Source organism: Amphiprion ocellaris, chromosome 16 (assembly GCF_022539595.1).
Source record: "Amphiprion ocellaris isolate individual 3 ecotype Okinawa chromosome 16, ASM2253959v1, whole genome shotgun sequence".
In the NCBI taxonomy this organism is placed as follows: Eukaryota; Metazoa; Chordata; class Actinopteri; family Pomacentridae; genus Amphiprion; species Amphiprion ocellaris.
In genome coordinates, this window is record NC_072781.1 from 3,083,607 (window position 1) to 3,104,861 (window position 21,255).

Below are 21,255 nucleotides of genomic sequence, written 5' to 3' on the forward strand. Positions count from 1 at the left end.
GATATCCAGTCACTTTTTTTATTAAAAAGTGATTGTTTCTAACATAAATAATTATGGAATTTGTTTAGACATGATCATAATGAACATAAAAAACAAAAGATTTTTTTTTTTTTTTTTACTTTGAATAAAAATGTATGCAAGATGGACTTCAAAAGCCCCTCAATTATATATTGACCCATATTGTTCTACGGATATGAACAGAGTGACTCCTCTGCTAATAGCAGATCTCTGTTACTACAGCTCTCCCTCTCTCTCCTCTCTCTCTCTCTCTAAGCCTGCACGAGCTCTCCTCCTCCTCCTCCCTGAACAAAAACCTGCGCGAGGCGGCCACTGAAGCGCGAGGCGTTTAGTGTTTGTCTCTCCCTCCTTCTTCTTCTTCTTCTCCCCTCCGGTCCGGTCCGGTCCAACATGGCTACAGTCGTAACCTCGACCCGATTCACGGACGAATATCAGCTGTACGAGGAACTCGGAAAGTAAGCGACCGTCTCCTGTGCCTCCTCCGCCGCTGCTGCTGCTTCTCTTGTTGCATTCACTGCCTTTAAATGTGTGTTTTTCTGCTGCTGCTCATGTTGCATTCACTGTCTTTAAATGTGTGTTTTCTGCTGCTGCTCATGTTGCATTGGGTCTCTGTGTATCTGCACGTTTTCCTCTACTGCTGCTGCTGCCATTGTGCGCGGTTTAGTTCAGTGTTGACAAGGCAGGAGAGGGGCTGTCAAAATAATATATAAATATATATGCGGGGTAAAATAGCTTCACATAGCGGTTTCTGTCATTTAAACGCATCACGTTCGCCTGTGGGAGCAACTTGTGTCCATTTATCTGCAGGTAGCACCAAAATTGGGTTCTCTGGAATCCTCAGCTGCTCTATTTTTTCATTTCTATTTATTTTTGTGCATGCATGCACACTGCAGAGCTTCTGTACAATATATCCCCCCCTCCAAGAAAAAAAATGCAATTCGTTGCTGCAGTGAGAGTAAATGCAAATTCTTCAAACGTAAATGGACGGCACAGGTTGTTGCAGTGTGTGTTGTATTTCCTACCCACAAAGCCACTTTGAAACATCTAATCTCTGCGTGTGGCTAATAGAGCTGCTCCACCTACCAGTGCAGCCTTTAAAGGAGTCATCTGTGCAAAAAAAGAGCAGGATTATAATGCAATAATGCTACTATAAGTGCCTCTTCTCATGCACAGACTGTTAATTATGCATGTGACTTCCTTTCCCTCTCTCTTTAGGTGATGTTTCACTAAATCTGTCATTTCTGTTCCTCCTCCAGGGGTGCCTTCTCCGTCGTCCGCCGATGCGTCAAGAAGTCCACCGGTCAGGAGTATGCTGCTAAAATCATCAACACAAAAAAGCTCTCGGCCAGAGGTGGGTGCACGTCTGCTGCTTCGTCTGTTGCGTGAATGAATGAAAAATAAAAGTTTGTGCGATTGTGATCATGCTAGAAGCTGACGACCGCCGGCTGCTCAGTGGAGTCGGTGTGTTTCCTTAAGAGCAGCCAGCCAGCCAGCCAGGCGCTCTGTCCTATCCTTGTCAGCAGAGATTCCTGAAAAGCTGGAGGCCACTTGGCAGAGCTGAGCTGCTGTGGTTTTTAAAGTCGCACGGAGAGCGGTTCAGCGGGCTTTGGCAGTTGTCTGCAACCATTTTTGGTTTGTTATCATTGCTGTTGGTCTTCTAGCGAAGGATTCCACGTGTACCAGCCTTAAAATATCCTCGGCAGCAGCTTGTGGGATAGTTCTGGTTTGCTTTTATGGTTTTCTTGCTCCCATTGGTTAAGATAACATTGTGCTTGCACGGTTTAAGAAGTCAAAACAGGGGAGGAAACATGAGCAGGCAGGTTTTAAACAATAGTCCAGGTTAACCAGACTTTCATTCAGGTTTGGTTTTGGGCACACTGGGTTTCTTTTGGCTACTTGTTTTTCTGAATAATAAATGTTGTTAAAAACAGCAGGCTAGCACTGTTTTCAAAGCTTCAATCAATACTTATTGTTAAATTTTCATGACCTACTCACACTTTGACCAAGAAAACAAAGGTTTATTTTGAATTTAACCATTTTGATCTGTTCATCAAGGTGTATTGGTGATCATTTTAATGCAAACACAACAGAAAACGCCATGAAATGTGTACATTTACGTACATAAATAAAAATAAATAGGGCTATCTCAGCTTAGTACTCATTAAGTAAAGAAAATAAAGCAAGTAAACACATTGAGGTGAAGGTTACTAGTGGCTGTCCTAGTCTAGTATCATCAGATGGAGACACCCTGATGTGGAGTTGAACAGCTTTGAATGTAAACAGATGATTGATGATGATGCCAAATGTCCACCTTTATTTTTATCTCTAATCTGGATAAACTGCTGCCAGATCGTCCAGCTGTTGTCGTCTCTGTAGTGTTGCCTTGCTGTCGCTGTGTTTCCAGACTCAGGCATGATGTAGGACCCGAGTTGTAAAACCCTGGATTTATCCTTTAAGTCAGTCTGTCTGCCAACCTGTGTGTTCTCCAACACATGTTGAAATACCACCACCTGTGCTTCGGCATTTGTGGCAGATTTGTTGCCGTCGTCTGCATGTTTCTGAATCCAAGCATCTTTTGTCTGCTGGCTCTTTTAGCTTCCACATGCGTTTGTGTTTGCGCATGTCTTCTGCTTTATCTCCTCTCGCCTCGTGTTGCAGACTCTGTGTGTGTGTTCGTTGCATGTTTTGTCCAAGTAAACGTCAAAGCAGGGCCACCGGAGGTTGAGTGCCGATGCGAACTGCAGATCAGGGCCAGTTCAGGACCGACTGGGCTGCTCTTTTCTCAGGGGAGGCAGGCTGAATTACTCCCCCTCCACCTCCCCCCTCCACCCCACCCATGTCAGTTTCCTCCCCTTTTAATGTTGTTTTTCTCCCCTCCCTCCCTCCTGCATAAACAAAAGATTGATTTGAGCAAAGATCTTAAAAAGCCTTTTCAACCAGCCGATTTAATCCAGTGTGTTGTGTGGATGTCTGTGTTGGCAGCGGTCCGGAGCCAGTAACCCGGCAACAGCAGGGGTGAAACGCTTCATCCCATAGGCTGTCTGGCAGAGAGACCCATTTCTCTGTGTATGTGTGTGTGTCTCTGCTGACAATTATCACACAAACACACACACACACACACACATGACTGCTCTTTTCTCACTTACCAAACAAACACGGCTGCACGAGTTAATTTTTTTTCTCACCTACTTGATGCTTCCTCACACTCAACTCTACGCATACAAGGCCTGTCTGAATATAGTGTCACATGGCGAGATGCAACTAGGCATTAGTGTCTCCTTCAGTGCACAGTGGCCTTAATCAGAGCTGAAATGTGCTGCCGGTGTGTTTTTCACAAACCTATGAAACACTGTGTGTGTGTGTGTGTGTGTGTGTGTGTGTGTGTGTGTGTGTGTGTGTGTGTGTGTGTGTGTGTGTGTGTGTGTGTGTGTGTGTGTGTGTGTGTGTGTGTGTGTGTGTGTGTGTGTGTGTGTGTGTGTGTGTGTGTGTGTGTGTGTGTGTGTGCGCGCCTCAGCCAGCCTCACACACTTGTGTTAAAGAATAATTCTGGTTAGTAACGGTTTATTTCAATGTTTTAGACCGCATGATGATCAGACAGCTTGTAAGCTTGTAATTTTAGGTGGAAAACAAAAAGCTAAACAGTTTTGTAACAATTAACAGAGTTTACAGAGTTGGTTCACTGTATTTTCCTGCACATAAACACTGCCTCCATTACTTCTGAGTCACAGAGATAAGAGAACAACCAAATAAACTGTCAGTCGTAAACATGCACCGCAGTCTCATCAGTTAACTTCAGCTTTGTGTCTGCACAAAGAAACTTCTCTTTTTGCAATGTGCTGCTCTGTGGTCCAAATTTGCATGCATCTTATACTGTAGATAGCTAATTTCCTCTCATGCTGTTTTCGACATCTTTTTCGAATGCCGTATTTGTGCGCTAAGGGTGCAAGATCGATGCAGGACTCGCCGAATTTATCAACGCTTTGCAAGCCACTATGATTTGTGAAATGTCACCTTTTGCAATGTGTGTAAACTCATAAATTGCTTTTGTGAAATGGGGCCCTTAATCAATTACTGTGAGGTAAAACATATGATATGGTGACAGATCGATCAATCATCGCTACTGGCTGAGCCAAATCAGACCGATGTTGATGCACGGTGTCTTGTTATCCCTTCAGTTTGAATCATCACGTCTGTGCTCTTTACTGTGTTAAGATTAGATTTCCTACCAAGGCATTAATCTCCTCTGACATTAGTGTAGTCAGTCATTATTTTACTTTAATGGCTTTACCTCTAAATTAAATAGTTCTGATAATGTGGCCCTTATTTGTAACGTTGTCCAGATTGTCTGATTGCTTATCTCTTCCCTCCGTGCACAGAACCAAGATCACTAAAGAAAAATGATGAATCAAAACACGTGAAGACAACAAAATCACACTGGAAAAAATGTCCCTCTCAAAACAAGAAAAAAAACGTATTTCAAGGAACTTTGACCTTGAAATAAGTGAAAAAATCTGCCAATAGAACAAGTGAAAAATGTCTTGGTAAGATTTCTTGAAATAAGATATGATATTTAGAATATTGAGATCTTAAAATTAGCCGGGAAAACTTATTTTAAACTATATTTTACCAGGATTGTCAAGTTTAGGTGTCTTAAAATAAGCCAGATATGCAAAAAAAAAGTACCAGTTTTTCACTTAAAAAATAGATTTTTGCTTTCATGTAACCTCCTAATTTGAGATGTATCAAACTTATTTTGAGTTTTCTTGTAAAATTCAACTCAAAACAAGATAATTTCAGGATTGTTTGACTTAACAAGATATTTAAGATGCATTGTCTTAAAACAAGTCCCTCCATCTGCTGAAATGTCACTTGTTAAGTGAATTTATCTTAAATCAAGTGGGACGAGACATTTTGACTAAAAATAAGACAAATAGACTTGGTAAGATTTTGAGTTTTTGCAGTGCATAATCTAAAGCATGTCTTCACATAAAGGAGATTATATTGTCTTCACGCACACAATAATACCCTGCCGGCACATTAACAGTCCTGGTATTAGAGGTTCATTATGTCACTCTTTGGATCTGTTTTCAGCTGCATTTGAACATGTAGTAGCCTGGGAGATCCTCATTAGTGTTTGCAAACAGCGAACGCACAACATATCGGCTTTGATGGTTTGATGTCTGGGGAACTCTGGAGTGTCGCCTGCACTTGCGAGGTGTATGTGTGCGTCTGTGTGTTTGTGCGTGGGCGGGATTAAGCTCTCTTCTCCGTGGCTCCGGGAGGACACACTGGCGGTGAGGTCAGCGATTATGGTTGGGTCATGTGGTGTCGCATGCGATGAGCGCAGTCGCTCAAGTGAGCAAATGAGAGGCAACGTGTTAATTAGGAACTTTAGAGGTGCTGGTAGGGGGATTTTCTTACCCTCTAATAAAGCTGTCCGTTCACTCTCGTCTTCAGCTTTTCTGGATTGTGCCATTAGGCCTGGTCGGTTTGCTTTAGCCACGTCACGCCAGGCTGAGCCGTGATGACGCGTATCTCGCAGCAGGAGATACCTGGTGCTGGTAATGCTGCTGCTGCCATCGTCCTGCCTGGTAGCAGGCTTCTTCCGCAGTGGCTAAGGCTACGCTAGTGGCTAAGTTAGAAGGCAGACACAGATTACCCTGAAACGACAATTAATAATGCTTCAAGATCCGGACCTTATTGGACCATAAACGTGCTAGAACAGTGATATATAAGAAAACGGAGAAGAAAAACAAACGTAACTGCAGGAAACAAACTGATTAATCTCAGTCGATCCCACATAAACAAAGACGAGCATCGTAATTTAATCACTCCTGTTAATATTTCACATATTCAGTAATAGCCACCTTTATTAATGAAGAAGCCTAGTTATGAATGGCAGCCTCTGTGCCAACAAATGCTGTTAAAACATTACATGTAATGTTTATCGGTTCCAAAATATTATCATTCTTTCTTGAATACCAATTTTTGGCATCAGGCCCCCCCAAAAAATCCCGTATCAGGTGATCTCTAATTCTGGAGTTTAGTTTCATTCATGTGTTTTTCCTTACAAGTATCGTCCTCATTTTACTGTTCATTCACTGCTGCTTTCAGACATTTGTATTAAGGTATTGTTAATAGAGACTCTCTCAGTTGCTGCTGCTTTACAATAAAACCTTTCCAGTTGTGAACCAGCACGAGACTTTTATTGCGAATAAGTTATTGGGAATATAGTGTGATAAGTGGGTCTTTAAAAACATGCACTTTGGAAGCGATTGATAGATGGCTGCAACCTGCACAGTGGGGAAAAACACTATTTGTGCTAGGCTAAGCTAACTGGCTGCTTACTGCATTTACATATGTATAATGATAAAATCAAAAGAGGTTACGGCAGTGACAGAAAAGTTAGAATCTTAAACTGATATAAATTTTGTGCCATGTATACACACAACATGTCTACTGTTTATATACTATACACACCAATGTTTAAACCACCTGCCCGATATTGCATAGGTCCTCCATGTGGTGCTAAAACAGCTCCGACCAGACCTGACCGTGGCCTTAAACAACATATAGGTGTGTGATATGTGTCAAACTTATGAATGCCGAGACGTTTCCCAGCAGAGCATTGCAGTGTCACGAGATTTCACCTCAGCTGTCTGTGGTTTTAGTGTTGTGGCTGATTCATTTGTTTCACAACCTGAGCGGTGATGACTGGAGCGTGAGTTTACAGAAGTAGATAAAGCTGATAATTGTTAGCCTGAAGCAACTGAGATTACCTGATAAACATCATAAGAAGCAGAAGCTAAGTAAGGAAGTGTGCTGATGCTACTTTTACTTAAGTGGTGGTGGACTCCTGAATGCTTTTGTGCACAGAGTGATGAAGAACTCAAGATAAGCTAGTCTCCTTTCAAGGACTTTGTGAGGAGCCTTATTTTCTATACATCTAATGTAGATCTTTGAATTCATTTTGTGCCAAGATAAAATGCCAGAAGTCAGTGGTTAGAGTTTAAAAATGCAGTAATGGGACAGTCTTCTCTGATGGAACGTCATATATGCATATATGAGGAATCAGCATTTGCTTTTTCCCCCTCATCTGCGGTTATGAAACTTGCCGATCTTCTGTTCTCACGGCAGTCATGGATGATGCTGCACTGCAGTTACTAAACCCCCTTTCAGATCTTCACCTCTTGATATTTATCTGATGGTAACGTGTTCATCTTCTGTCTGATTAAGCAGCTGAGTCACTATTACTTGTTTGGACTGAGCAACATTTCTTTCTCACTTTCAACACCAGTCTGAGCTGAATGTCATCATCGGATTAATGCACAAGCTGCAGCAGCACGAGGTTAAACATGCAGGACGAGAGCGTGTTGTGTGTCATCCACACAAAAAACTTCTAGTTAAAAAACCAGCAGACAGTCTGAAAGAGTTGATTTTATGCTGTATTGGAGACCCTTGTCAGATTTGAGCAAAATTTTTCTTCAAATCGTTTACCAAAAACCCTTACAGCAACATTTTATCAGCATAATTTGATGGGTGCACTCTCTGTATGTTTTAAGTTTCATTCACAGTCGACTTACAGCATGAGGGCAGAGAGGACAGTTGCACTCACATTATATTTTATTATACAAAAACTAAGATTTGGCCTGTAAAAACATTAAATTATGAAGTTGATTTGCTAATAAATAAGTGAATTTATTGTAAGAAGTGAGGACAAGCATCTTTTCCTGGTCATTAAGACTTTGAGGGCAAAATAAACTCTAACATCTAATTTATAAAAAAAACGCTTGTCTCTACTTTGCTATTTTAACACTTTTAACTCACTGCTGCTGTCTCTCACTGCTCCCTCTTGAACTCTTACACTTTAGCATAGAAGTCAACTATAAATGGTCGCTTCGCTATTAAGTACTTGAAAAAATAAGGCCATATGCTGTTGAAATTCTCAGCAAAGTCAGTGAGTGGGAAACAGTGGTTGCTATATTTCTCATTTAGGACAATTTTAAACCATTACCTCCTCAACATTCACCTCTACAGGGGGGTCCTCAGTTTACGATGTCATCAACCTTGGGCGTTTTGTCGTTACATCAGAAGTGGTTATGTGGACCTAGTTAGCGAGCAGAGCGGATGAATACATCGTCACGTGGTGCTGTAAGACGGCTTTGTTTCCATTCTCAGGTTGTATACCACCTTGGATTGTGCTACATTCACTAACTTTTTGTCCTTCATTATGGCTCCCAGCGTAAGTCAGACTCTTCTGATGCTTAGAAGAAAAGGAAAGCCGTCTCCATGGAAGTGAAATTAGATAGAATAAAACGCTGGGAACAGGAAGAAACACCGACCAACATAGGTCAAGTTGTAAAAACAGGTCAACATATTGTAGTGACCCTCTGTGATGAATGAGTGAGACTTTATCTGGTTCTCTGCTGGTTTATTGAACCTTCACACAGGCTACTGTGGACCGTAGCCAACGCCAGAAGAACTAGAAAAACCCCATAACTTAGCTCCAGAATTCATCGAGTCATAGATGTGCTAACTACACATGGTACGTTCACTGACATTAGGTAAATCTCAAACTGAACAATAAGCATTGAAACCTCAACATCAACAACAATATCCATCCGTTACAATATTCTGTTATCTTGTAGAATGAGTCATACATGCATGAAAGTTGTTTGTATTCATGACTTTATGAAGAACCTGATCATAACGTGATGCACACGCTTTGTTTACATTTTTGCCAGGGCTCCGACTTATGGCAAAAATTGATACGGTAGGAATGGAACTCCGACATAGGTCGACAACCCCCTGTGTTTTTGTTTTATTTCCCCCCAAAAAAAGACTAAAACCTTGAAAGAATTGAGTTTTTTGGAGTCTTTATAGGGAACAAAATGTGTAGCACATAGGGATTCAACCAGTACATGCTCCTGTTCTTGCTGTTTTGTAAAGTTTTGCAAGTGAAGTACAGTTGGACCAGTGAATGCTAAGGAGCAGTGCAGCAGCAGTTAGGTTTGTTATTTCTGGTACATGTCTTTCATTTTGTTAGGTGAATAAGACATTGGTACAAAGGCTCAAACCATGGTTTTCCCTCCATGGTTGTTCAGAGCAAGCTAACTCTGCGAGGGTGGTAACCTGTTTACAAGCTCTGAGTTTGTTTAAATCATTTATCAATCTGCAGTGTTTGTCAGAGCACAGATCATGCAGTAAACGTGTCACACATGCAGTACCTCACTGTGGGAAAATGTGGACAGTTGCATTTCCAGCTAAATGAACTCAGGTGTACCTTTATGTAAATGACAGCTGCTCAGTTTTTGGTATTTGTTGCAGTTGTGTATTTTAATCTTTAAATTTGAATCCGTTAAAAGCTCTAAGTGAGAGTGATTAGTCCTGAATGGTGTCAGAATTAGTTTTATCTTAAAAACAATGTAAAGAACTGGAGGCGTGTCGATACAGGTACAAGTAAGAAGATAAACCACAACCTGGGAGGCCGGTTTGATTAACATGATTTAACACTGAACGGTAGTTTATAGGAGAATGAGGCAGGTTTAACAGCTCGCTTTATTCTCCGTCCATCAGCTGTAAAGTAAACAGTGGATTTACGCTCTTCACTTTCTGAAGGATCTACTTGGAATGTGGACTTGCTTGTTATTCACTGACTCGTGTAATCTGTTTCCGGATGGTGCTGCTTTGTATCGCTGCAACACTTAACAATCTTGTTGAAATGAAGGATGAAGTCGATTTTTCGTGCAGCGTTAAGTTCTGCATTTGATAAGACAAAGACAAGCACCGCAATGAGCAGACATGTTCATTATTGGTCAATATTCCAGTCATTTTCTTCAATAAACTGAAAAATAGTTTTGTCTGTAAGATGCAAATACCCAGAAACAGTCCAAAACCCAAAGATAAAACATATCTTATTATGAAAAACAAACAAAACCTAGAAAATATTCACATTTGAAATGTTGAAGATGTTTGAAGATATACCAGTATGTCAGTCACGACAAAAAAGGCGGCATGTTATTAAAAACCTAGTGTTCCTCTTAGTTTGACTGTAATATTGATGTTACCGATGATTGTCAATCAGTGAGGAGTACGATGATTTTAACAACCTTAAAGCTGCTAAACAGTGAATGAAAGTGGGAAAATGCACGTTAAGGGGCTAATTAGTCTGTGTTTAGTTTGGCAAATTGATACAGTCATCTGTAACTAGTCAGATAATCAGTTAATGTTTATTTTTCATAACAATAATGAAAAATTCTTAGGTTCCGGACATCCATTGTGAATATTTGCTGCTTTTCTCAATAGTTTAATATCTTTAATATGCCTTTAATGATGTTATGATGTGAACACGTTATGTCCCCCACCCAAAAAAAAAAATAGTTTAAAGCAAATCATATAATTATTAACTGGCAACAAGATTTCTGATTTTGCATGTATTACACACATTACAACCTACAGATCACAATTTATCTACAAAGGAACACAACATTTAGTCACAGCTATGTGGAACTGAACAATATAGGATTTTACTGTATGATCAAAATGACAAAAGTCAGACAAAAAAAGAAAAAACAACAAAAACAAGACAAAATATTACAAAAATGAGACACAAAATGACAAAAGCGAGAAACAAAATGAGACACGAAACAAACTCCCTAACCCTTTATGTAGCCAAAATTTAACAAATTGTGTAGCCCTGATCATGACGTATAATAGCAATAACACTTTAATACTGCTGTCAGACATGCTGCTCAACACTGCTCAGTTGTTTTATCTGTGTTAATACCAAACTTGGCCAGAGATGGCGCTAACACCATGACGAGGCCTGATGTCAGCAGCTTCGTGCTCTGTTTGTTTCAAGACACGATGCGTTCAGGTGCAGTTTTGAATGTAGGTCACCCATGTTTGTGCAGCGTTCAGATTACTGTAGCTTCACATGCAACACCCCCCCACCCCCCAAAAAAATAGATGTGAAGCATAGAAATGCGCCACGAGTTGCATTTACGTAACATTTCTCTGTCATGTGAATGTTTTTTGTTTAGGAATGCTGAAATCAAACCAAATAAAAGGCTGTTCAGAAGGCGTTTAATGTTATTTTTAGCCACAATTATGTGCCACGTATTGTGTTGAACTGTGAAGCGGGTGTATTTTTACACCGTTGTGAGGTAAGGCCTTGTGATATCAGGGAGGGAGATGGAGGGGGAGGCTGGCGGCACTTGTCCTGCCGTTGAATTATTGAGGTGCACGACTGCTCTGCTCTCACTGAACATGGACCAGAGCTGAGGAGTGGACCCTCGTCCTCCTTTCCTTCGCTTCCTCTCTGCATCTGATTTCCTTTCATGTGCCTCATTTTTTCTTCTCCTCTTTTGCTCTCTTCTCCTTCCTCCCTCTTTCTCGTCATCTTCTCCCCTCCTCTCCCAGCTCTGCAAAGCTGCTGCATCGGAGGCCATGCAGGCAGACAACTTGAATGTGTGTGCATGTTTTAGTTTTCAGGCTTTTTGGTGGGCTTCTGGTGCTCTATGTGCTGCAGGCTGATTGGCGGAGGGCAGATAAACGTAGCAGCGCTGCGCGGTGAATGTTTAATGGGACCAACTGTGAATATTTGATGAGAAGGAAAGAGTCAGGGAGTCGTATATGGAGGGAGAAAGATGTAGATATGGAAATAGAGAGTGAAATGGTCAGGGTTATACGCTCCGAAGCAGGAATAGCTCGTGGTGTTAGTGTTCTCACAGCACGCAGACCTTCCTCTTTTCTTATCAAGGCTTATATATGTGTGTGTGTTTCCTGAGGTTCAGTGTGTTTTTCCAAGACCCTCCTTCTGTCATATTCATGTTTGCCCTCTTTTCCCCTCTTATGTGCTCATCATTATCCACCCTGTCCGAACGGCATATGGCATCATGTGGGAGCCAACTTGAATAAAATTTTCATTTGCTTTGTAGTGCTGGACAGAGATTATTCATTTTCAGGATTTATCACAAGAAAGTGAATCTACAAGTCAGTCAGCCTGCAAATAACGATCTAAAACTAATGATTGTTTTTCTGATTATCTATTGTATGGTTATGCTGGAAGTTGTTTGATCCATAAAATGCCAGGAAACCCCTAATTTTGTCTGTAAACTATCCAAAACTGCAAGAGAAGATACATCCAGCAAACTGGATAGTGCAGAAAATATGAATAGAAAAATAGAAAATTGACAAGAAATATCCTGTGCTGTTGATATTGTACAGATTCCTCTTTATGTAGAAATCCAGATCTTGCAGTTTCTTTTGAATGTGGAAAGTAACAATATTTCTCATTTTTTATGGAGACAGAATGGAACTGAATGGATTCTTCCATGAGTAGAAGAATACTGATATTAAAACTTGCACATATTCTATTGATATTCTGCTGACATTGCACAGATTCTTCTACATGTAGGAGGAATTACATTGCACAGTTTCTTTAGTATAAATATTCACAGGTTTGAATGCACTGATGTTCCCTTCAAGGGAAGTATAATAGTTTTTCTGTCAGTTATATTATATATGCCAAGCTTAAGCTTATTTTCACAGCATGATTTGGCATTTTTGCTGCAGAGACACCTTAAATGATTAGTTTATTGTTTAACCCTCCTGTTGTCTTCATTTACCAAAAAATGTTGTTTTCTTGTCTGAAAAAAAATCCAAAAATTCAGCAAAAAAATTCCCCAAGTTTCTGAAAATTAAAACCTTCAGGAAGAAAATTCCAATAATTCCTTAAAAGTTTTTTTTTTTTTTTTTTTAAAAATCCCCCAAATTTGGCAAGAAAATTCTTGTAAATGTTTTCAAAAAATGAATGAAAATCTTCCCAAAAAAATCCTAAAAATATCTGAAGTGATAACATGTATGTGAGTAAAACTTATATTTTCTTTAAGAACATTCAGAAAAAAATCAACCAAAATCCAGTGAAATTCACTGGATTTTGGTTGATTTTTTTCTGGATGTTCTTAAGGAAACTTTTTTTTTTTTTTTAACATTTCTTTTTTTCCACCAAAAAGTGTTCAAAAATTTCCCAAAAATGTTGAAAATGTGGAAGTTTTCATTGTGAAAATATATATTTTTTCCACATTTTCAAACTTTAAAACGAGTCAATATAACCCGCAGGACGACACGAGGGTTAAATAGATTCAAGTGATAGTAAAAGTAGTAAAAAACCTGCCATCAAAGTTCGCCAAACTCCAAAATTTAGTCTTTTAATTGCCGATTTTGTCCAATCAACTGTCCAAACCATAGACTGTACAGCTTCCTCTCTTTGTGTAAAAATAAAACCTAAATATCTCAAACACTGGTGCTGCCATCTGTGGCTGAAAATTATGGCAACGAGCATTTCTGACATAATTTAGCTTTAATTTTGCACAAAACAAGTAAGTAGTGACTACAGTAATGAATTAAAATAGAGCAAACATTCAGGAAATCAACTGAAAAATGTCAAAGCCTTTATTTCAGCTCTGCTCTCTGTTCTGCCGGTGGTCATCACTCCAGTTTGTTTCCAAGCGGAGGCTGCCTGCCAACACCTCATTGGATTACATTACATTAGAGAATCTCAGGTGTGTGTCCATGCGTGTCCGTGTGTGTGTGTCCGTGTGTGTGTGTGTGTGTGTGTGCGTTTCAGTGTCAGCTGCTGTCACATCAGTGTGTGTGAGTCATGGAGGAGGTCTTGTTTGTGAGCCCATCTTCTGACTGTGGCAGCAGAGTTGTTCATGCATGGAGCCTGAAGAAGGTGTGTATCTGTAAATAATAAACAGAACCAAGTGTGTGGAGGTTGTTTCTGTTAATATCCTGTGAGTGGAGATCTTTATTTAAGATATAGTGCTTTGAAGAAATGTCTTCACAATCCATATTATACCCACTTGACAACTTATCAACTGTTTCAACACTAAATATTGTCAGTTTCTGGGCTGTTTTTCTCAGTTTTCTATGACTGCAGCTTGACTTTCTTTGATTTTGAATAGTTGTTCAGTGAAAAAGACACATGGATGTGTCGTAGTAGACTCTAAATTGCAGCGGTTGTTAATTTAAATAATCAAGCTCATTCTGCATGTGTGAGGAAATGTACCTAATAGATGTTAGTTGGTGGTTTTGTGTGAAATCTAGGGAAAGCAGCTGAGGCGGCCGAATGCTGAATATCAGACTCATGTTTAGCTGTGAGATGGATGCAGTAATTAAACTTTATAGGTGAGTAAATTACCAGCAGTGAAATAATACTGTTTCCTAAATCGAGAGGTTTTTTATTGAGATTGTTTATTGCGACAGTTGGAAGACTGAGAAGGCAATAAAGCCGGCTGCACACATGGGAGAGGCATCCAGCAATAATGTGTGCGACTGTGTGTGACAATAAGGTCGCTTCATGCTGGAAATGCTCTCAAATGGAAGTTGTTTTGTTTTTGTGCTCTCTGTCTGTCCTTATTACTTGTTTTTCTTTCTACTAATCTGACTCACTAAGTTTCAATCTCACCAAGTTCGATATGTGCAAAAATTAGTTGGTTACAGTGTTAGGATGGCAGAAATATAGAAATTAGCACTAATTGCATTGAAATTCCCTGATTTATGATACAAAAATAACTGTAAAAAACAATAAAAGTACTCAGAGAGCGCAGTACTCCGCCAAGCCTGTTCATTCCCTCATGTGGCATGTCAGAAATGTAGTATATTTTTGTAGAAATGCAGCATTTGTTTATTAGTTATTGATAATAAGAAATCACGGCAACACAGAATGTGTCCATTTAATATAGATGTACCCACAAACTCAATGACCTTGCGCTGAGCACAGGCGTGTGTTCTGCATGTGTACGTTATGTACGGATACTGAATCACGTGACCTAAATATGCAGCAGGCGGCAGGAATTGATGGGACTCAGAAACACCCTCACAATTTAATCAGTTGTTCCTTGGATCGTTGCCGACGGATAAGTGCTGATAAGTCCTCAGTGGTGGATTTATAGTAGGATCGTAATCATGTGATCATCAGCAGGCAGCTGATGTAGTGTTCACTTGTTGTCATGGTTACAGTGACACCATGCCGCTATCTCAATGGGAAACCTTTAACAAATCCGTGGATCCAGACTATAAGCTGCATCACTGCCAAAATCTACTCAGGTGGTCCTTGTGTCATTTCTGACCTTCCCTGAAAATTTCATCTAAACCTGTTTGTCTGTTTTTCAGTAATGTTGATAACAGACAGATTCACGTACAGCGATCATCACATAACTCCGCTGTGTTCCTTGGTGGAGTAAAAAGTGCTGCTTACACAGAGCCACACACAAATGCTAATGGTATATTTCTACAGACTGTAGTAAAGGCGGTGACTACCATTATGTGATGCTTGCAACAACACTGTAAAAAGAGTTCTGTAAAAAAGACGTGAAAATCTGCCATCAAAGGTGCCAGAAGATGAATCAATGAAGTGTCATGTCATTCAGCCTAGACGATCATTTCTCTCCATCTAATCCGATCTTTGCTTTCTGAATTGTGACTGTTGCCCTTTCATGTCTAGCCATGATGTCAGTCCGTCTATCATTCTCTGTCTGCCTCATCCTCTCTTCACATTAATTTTTCCAGTTGTGAAAATATATTCCTGGGTCTGTTTCCTTATGTGTCCAAAAAATGTTGCTTGCCCTTTCCTAATTTTGTTCAGTAGCATATAATTTGTGTTTAGTAATTTTAAAACATCTTCATTGCTTATTGTGTCTGTATAAGATACACGTAGCTGTAAAACCACATCTCTGCTGCAGTGATTTTGTTTGACATTTTATTATTTATGTTCCAAGAGTCACATCTGTACATCAGAACTGGTAGGATGTAACAGCTGACAGTCCTCATACAGATGCTAATGGCTATTTTCTTATTTGTGAGTATATTTTTCATTTTCGTAAATGCTGTTCTTACCATTGCTACTCTACAACTGATGTCTGTTTCACACCCCCCATCTGATGTCATCCATGAACCGAGATATTGAAAAAAAAATACGTTCAAAAACTAGTGTACCAAAACTTTAAAAATAGTCCTAAAAATGCAAATATCTATATATGTTATATATATGTGTAAAATAGTCATATTTTTGCTGATTTAAATACAGTAGAACTGTGTAATTTTACAGTCACACATTGTAAAAGAACAAATATTTGTAAAAATTCTATTTTTTAATGTAGGTATTTGCAGTTTTAGCCTATTTTTGTGCGGTTTCTGCTTATTTACAATGTTTGAGCTTTAGTTCTTGCTGTGAATAATAGTTCATGTATTAACTTTTTGTGACAGCAGATAAAAAACACATTTATTGCAGTGTACTAGTGGAGTATGACCTGAGATGATGATGATGGTGATCTGACCTGATATGATAGTGATTCAGGATGACAAGTGCAATTGGAAGTTTATTTATATAACACTTTGTCATACACAGAGATTCTTCAGTCTGTTTTACATGCAAAATAAATAAAAACAGATGAAGTGTAAAAGTACAGACAAGTTTAAATCTGAATTTATAGAATAAGTGAAAGTAGCACAACAGCTGATTAGGTAAAAGCAGTAATTTAAGATGATTTGGTTTTCACAGAACAGAACCAGAGCTGTATTAATTAGTGACTATTGGTGAATTTATTACTGATTTTGAGTTATTTTTCAAACAAAAAATACTTCATTGATTTTTTGTAATATGACGGCAAACTCAATATCTTTTGATTTTAGAAACAAGTATTTGGTTAATTTGGATGGATTGTGGGGCTGCACAGTATCGTAGTGGTTAGCACTTTAGCCTTGCAGCTAGAAGATCCCTGGTTCGCGTCCCGGCTTTCCCGGGATCTTTCTGCATGGAGTTTGCATGTTCTCCCTGTGCATGCGTGGGTTTTCTCCGGGTACTCCGGCTTCCTCCCACAGTCCAAAAATATGCTGAGGTTAATTGATCATTCTAAATTGCCCGTAGGTGTGAATGTGAGAGTGATTGTTTGTCTCTGTATGTAGCCCTGTGACAGACTGGTGACCTGTCTAGGGTGTCCCCTGCCTTCACCTGAGTCAGCTGGGATAGACTCCAGCCCCCCCCATGACCCTAGTGAGGATTAAGCGTGTATAGATAATGGATGGATGGATGGATGGATGGATGGATGAATTGTTGAACAATGAAATCAGTCTTTAGTGTCAGAAATCACAAATCTGCTGTGAAAGGATCCTAAAACTGATTATTTTCGCCTATATACAATCAAAAGTTTTGCTTTCTGCTTCAGTGAACAAAATCCTCTGATGTGAAAGTACTTTAGTAGTAGAGATTAAAGGGAAAGTTTGGGGTAAAAAAAAGTTTTACTCAGGTGTGTTTTAGTAAGTTAGCAAGTAAATAAAAACATTTAACAGTTTCATTCTACTACTGGAGTTAATTTTCACACAGACTTTTCATTAATATTATTACACTTTCTTATAAATGTGATTTCTTCCTATTTTTCCATATCCATAATAAAAAAAAATTGACAAATTCGTGAAGTACTCGTTAGCTCCGTTAAACTGTATGTGAGTGTGTCTAAGTGTGTGTCCGCAGCTCTGCAGGGATAATCCATTCCTGATCACACACTCGCTGTCATGCTGTCAGTCAAGCGGCTTGTTGCCACGGTAACAGCTAGCTTACATTTCACGCAATCCTTCACACCTGACGGCCGAAGATTACATAACCGCAGACACCGGATTCACAGGGTGTCATGTACGGTGAACAGTAACACGGTGCAGCTGCATCCACCGTGCACGTCTGAGCCCAGCTGTCAGTCAGAGGCGCTGATGTTTTCCACAAAAGGTCTCGGAGAAACGTGACCTTTGGTTGAATCTTTTATTTATTTGACAGCAGAAACTGAAGTCTGTTTAAAATTTCACATCAGGGAGTCATTTTACAAAAATCTTACCAGGGTAAAAATAATTGTGGTTTGTCAGTAGAGCTCCATAAATTGAACTCTAAGAGATGGCTTTTTTTTGTTTGTTTTTTGTAAAAATAATTTTCAGACTTTTTAAAAAAAAAAAAAAAAAAAAAAAAAAAAAAAAAAAACAAGCAGCTTTTCAGTTGTGGCAGAAAATAGTCAGTTCACATCAAGAATTAAATTTATAGAAGAATTACCAGAGTAAAAGCTAAATTTTTTTGAAAGTAGAGTTCAATAAAGTTATTTTTTTAAATCTATTTTTAAGTTTTGCAGTTCTAAACAACTATTTCAACTATTTTGAAAATCAATTTGAGTCAAATTTCTTCGCAAAAAATGAAAACGAAAAAACAAAAAACATGGCTTGCTCCAGATTCTTCTCAGTGAGGACAAAATGAGACATTTGCAGACGTCACCTGAGATGCTGAGAAACTATAAAGGATGTTTATCTATTTTTAAAATAATTTTCAGACTTTTTAAAAAACCAAACAGCTTTTAAGTTGTTGCAGAAAATAGTCAGCGGAAACAGAAGTAAATCTCACAGCTCCACATCAAGAATTCAATTTATAGAAGAATAATCAGAGTAAAATCTACATTTTTTGGAAGTAGAGCTCAATAAAGTTATTTTTAAAATCTGTTTTTAAGTTTTGCAGTTATGAACAACTATTTTGAAAATCAATTTGAGCCAAATTTCTTTGCAAAAAATGAAAACAAAAAAACAAAAAACACGACTTACTCCAGTTTCTTCTCAGTGACGACATAATGAGACATTTGCCGACGTCACCTGAGACGCCAAGAAACTGAAAAGAGTGTTTTTCATAACTTATAGACTTTTAAAAAGCCAAACGACTTATCGATTATTTCAGAAAATAATCAGCAGATTACTTAACAGAGAAAATAATTGCAGCCCTGTTTGTGGGTGTGATCAATAAAGAAGGCATGAAAGTGTGTTAAAAACTACCAGTGGAAGATGATCTACAATCGGTTGTTTTAGTCAAACTAGCAACTAGGGCAGCTAATACCACTGATTTTCATTGTTGATTAATCTGTCATATATTTTCTTGTTCAATTGATTCATTTTTTTGTCTATAAATTGTTAGAAAATGTTGATTTGTGTCTCTCAAAGCCCAAAATGATGTTTTGTTTTGGCCACAACCCAAAGATATTCAGTTAACTGTCCTGGCGGAGCGAGGAAACCAGAAAATATTCACATTTAAGGAGCTGTAATCATAGAATTTTTGACTTTTGACCTCTTGATTTTTTTCCTTTAGCACCACCTTGAGTTGTATTTTTTTAAGCAACATTTCCACAGCTACAGCTTGGATTGATATGAAATTTGGTACATGTCCAGGTTCCCAGGAGATGATGAGCAGTTGTACTTATAGTATAGATAGTCATTTCCTAAAACAGCTCAGCAGCACTGTAGTTTTCAGTGGACTTTATCCTAACAGGTATAAAGTTTGCATGGTTTTTATGTTTACTGGATTGTGTTAGTGCATTTTAATCTGATTAAATCACATTGTAATGAACACCAGTGTGACAAACGCTGCACACTCACGTAGTTTTGATGGTTTTTGACAACGGTGGCACACAGAAGCCATCGGATGGGCAAAATTTGTTGGTAAAATCATTTCATTTTTGGTTTTAGTCTCACTACCCAGACCACTGGGTACTGAGACTGTGTTAAATATGTAAAGATGAATGTGGAAACAACATAAAAGTTAAGTCAACATCAAAATATTTTGAGTATGGAGGGTTTGAATACTTTAGCCAGTTATGGTGGCCTTCGTGTTCCCTTTATTTTGATTCTGCCAGATATACTTTATGATCCACATATTTCCAAACACTGCTTTTTTTAAGCCTCATTCAACTTCTCTCACCGCATCAGTCTCATTTCACTCAGTAATCCTCCTAAATTTAAAGTCGGTTGTTATTTTTCCAGTCGACAGACGGTTCTGTCTGCAGCATGTCACTTTGCATATCTGCTTATTTTACTGGCTCATACTTTTGACTGTTCATTTTGCAAAATGCAAACCGCATATGACCAGAAACCACACTGACATCCCAATTTGGCTTCGAATGCAAAGGAACAAACACACACACACACACACACACACACACACACACACACACACACACACACACACACAATGTAGTGATCTGTGTAAATATTTGTTTGCCTTTTGTTGTCATTATCTCCATTTACACTAAAGGTTCTTTGCACAGGGCTGCTATTTTCCCAAGAGGAGGATGTTTGACCAGCAACACACAAACACACCCAGTCGATTGCAAGCACACACGGTTTATTGTCCTGCTTTCTGTACAATGCCGTCTCAGTGATGTCTGTTTAATGGGAGCAAATGACACCTGGCTGCCGGCTCTGGGCCAAGTTAAAACCGTTTGATAATCCCCACTTAAATCTGCTCTACAGTTTGTAGTCCTCCAGTACATTTGCTCAGCGGAGTCGAGTGTGTGGCCTCGTTGTTGGGTTGAAGTGTGCACTCCCGTCAACTGGCACGCCACCAGCACAGTCCATGCGTTTGTGTCTGCTTCCAAGGTTACAATCAAAACAGCCTTTCATAATAAAAGTCTGCTTACAATAAAAGTCCTATTCAGGGCCTTGACACACTTTTGTGCCGGTGAGAGTGGCGCAGGTTTTGTGAAGGTTTTACCGGAACAAAGCACATCTTCCACTTGATCAGTGGTGGATTATAATTACAAAATGAGCTGTCAAAGTATCAAGGCAGTGTAATGTCAGCGCTTTTCCCATGATGCAATGAAACAGGATCATTTTAGATTAAAGTGTAGTAACTTGCATAATGTTTTTATGACAGCTGTGGTCGGTATCATGCTTTCTGGTTGGTTGTTTGTCTGTCAGCTTGGCACAAACACTCACTTGGATTCTAAATAGAATTTGGTAGTCAAAGGTGACTGGGACCATCCATTTTTTCCTATTCTTGTGAATGGGATGTATCGGCAATTACTGGAGTGAATTGATTACATTGTGCTGTATTTAAGATATATATGTTTTCAATGGCTTTCGGCTGCTCTGAGTTTTAAAAAAATCTTACAAATTTCCATCCTGTTTTGCCTGATTTAGTACTTTCGACTTTACTAGTCTTATCCTGTCTTGATATTTTGCACACTTGAGTCAACTTGAGTTGTTTTAAACGTGTTATATAAAATATTTTAACTTAATTTGATTCATTCAAACTGTCCACATGATCACTCACTCGCTCAGCTACTCTATATGACGATACACGGTCAGAGTTATTGAGTACTTAATGTCTGCTGATACTGAGTCCAAATCCAATACCATTTTCTGAACTAATACACA

The 21,255-nt window shown here is 39.0% G+C and overlaps 1 protein-coding gene across 24 annotated transcripts in view; it reads left to right on the forward strand.

Annotated features, from left to right (window-relative positions):
* Positions 1–304: 304 nt before the first annotated feature.
* camk2g2 (calcium/calmodulin-dependent protein kinase (CaM kinase) II gamma 2) overlaps positions 305–21,255 on the forward strand; it is a 90,243-nt gene continuing 69,292 nt past the window's right edge. For 9 of the 24 annotated variants that reach the window (XM_055018832.1, XM_055018833.1, XM_055018830.1 and 6 more), the window contains exons 1-2: positions 312–473; positions 1,275–1,369. In XM_055018832.1, coding sequence (XP_054874807.1) covers positions 409–473; positions 1,275–1,369 — 160 coding nt within the window. In that variant the 5' untranslated portion in view covers positions 312–408. Of the gene's footprint in view, positions 474–1,274; positions 1,370–21,255 lie in introns of all 24 variants that reach the window. The other 15 variants (XM_055018825.1, XM_055018827.1, XM_055018822.1 and 12 more) reach the window with 4 other exon arrangements.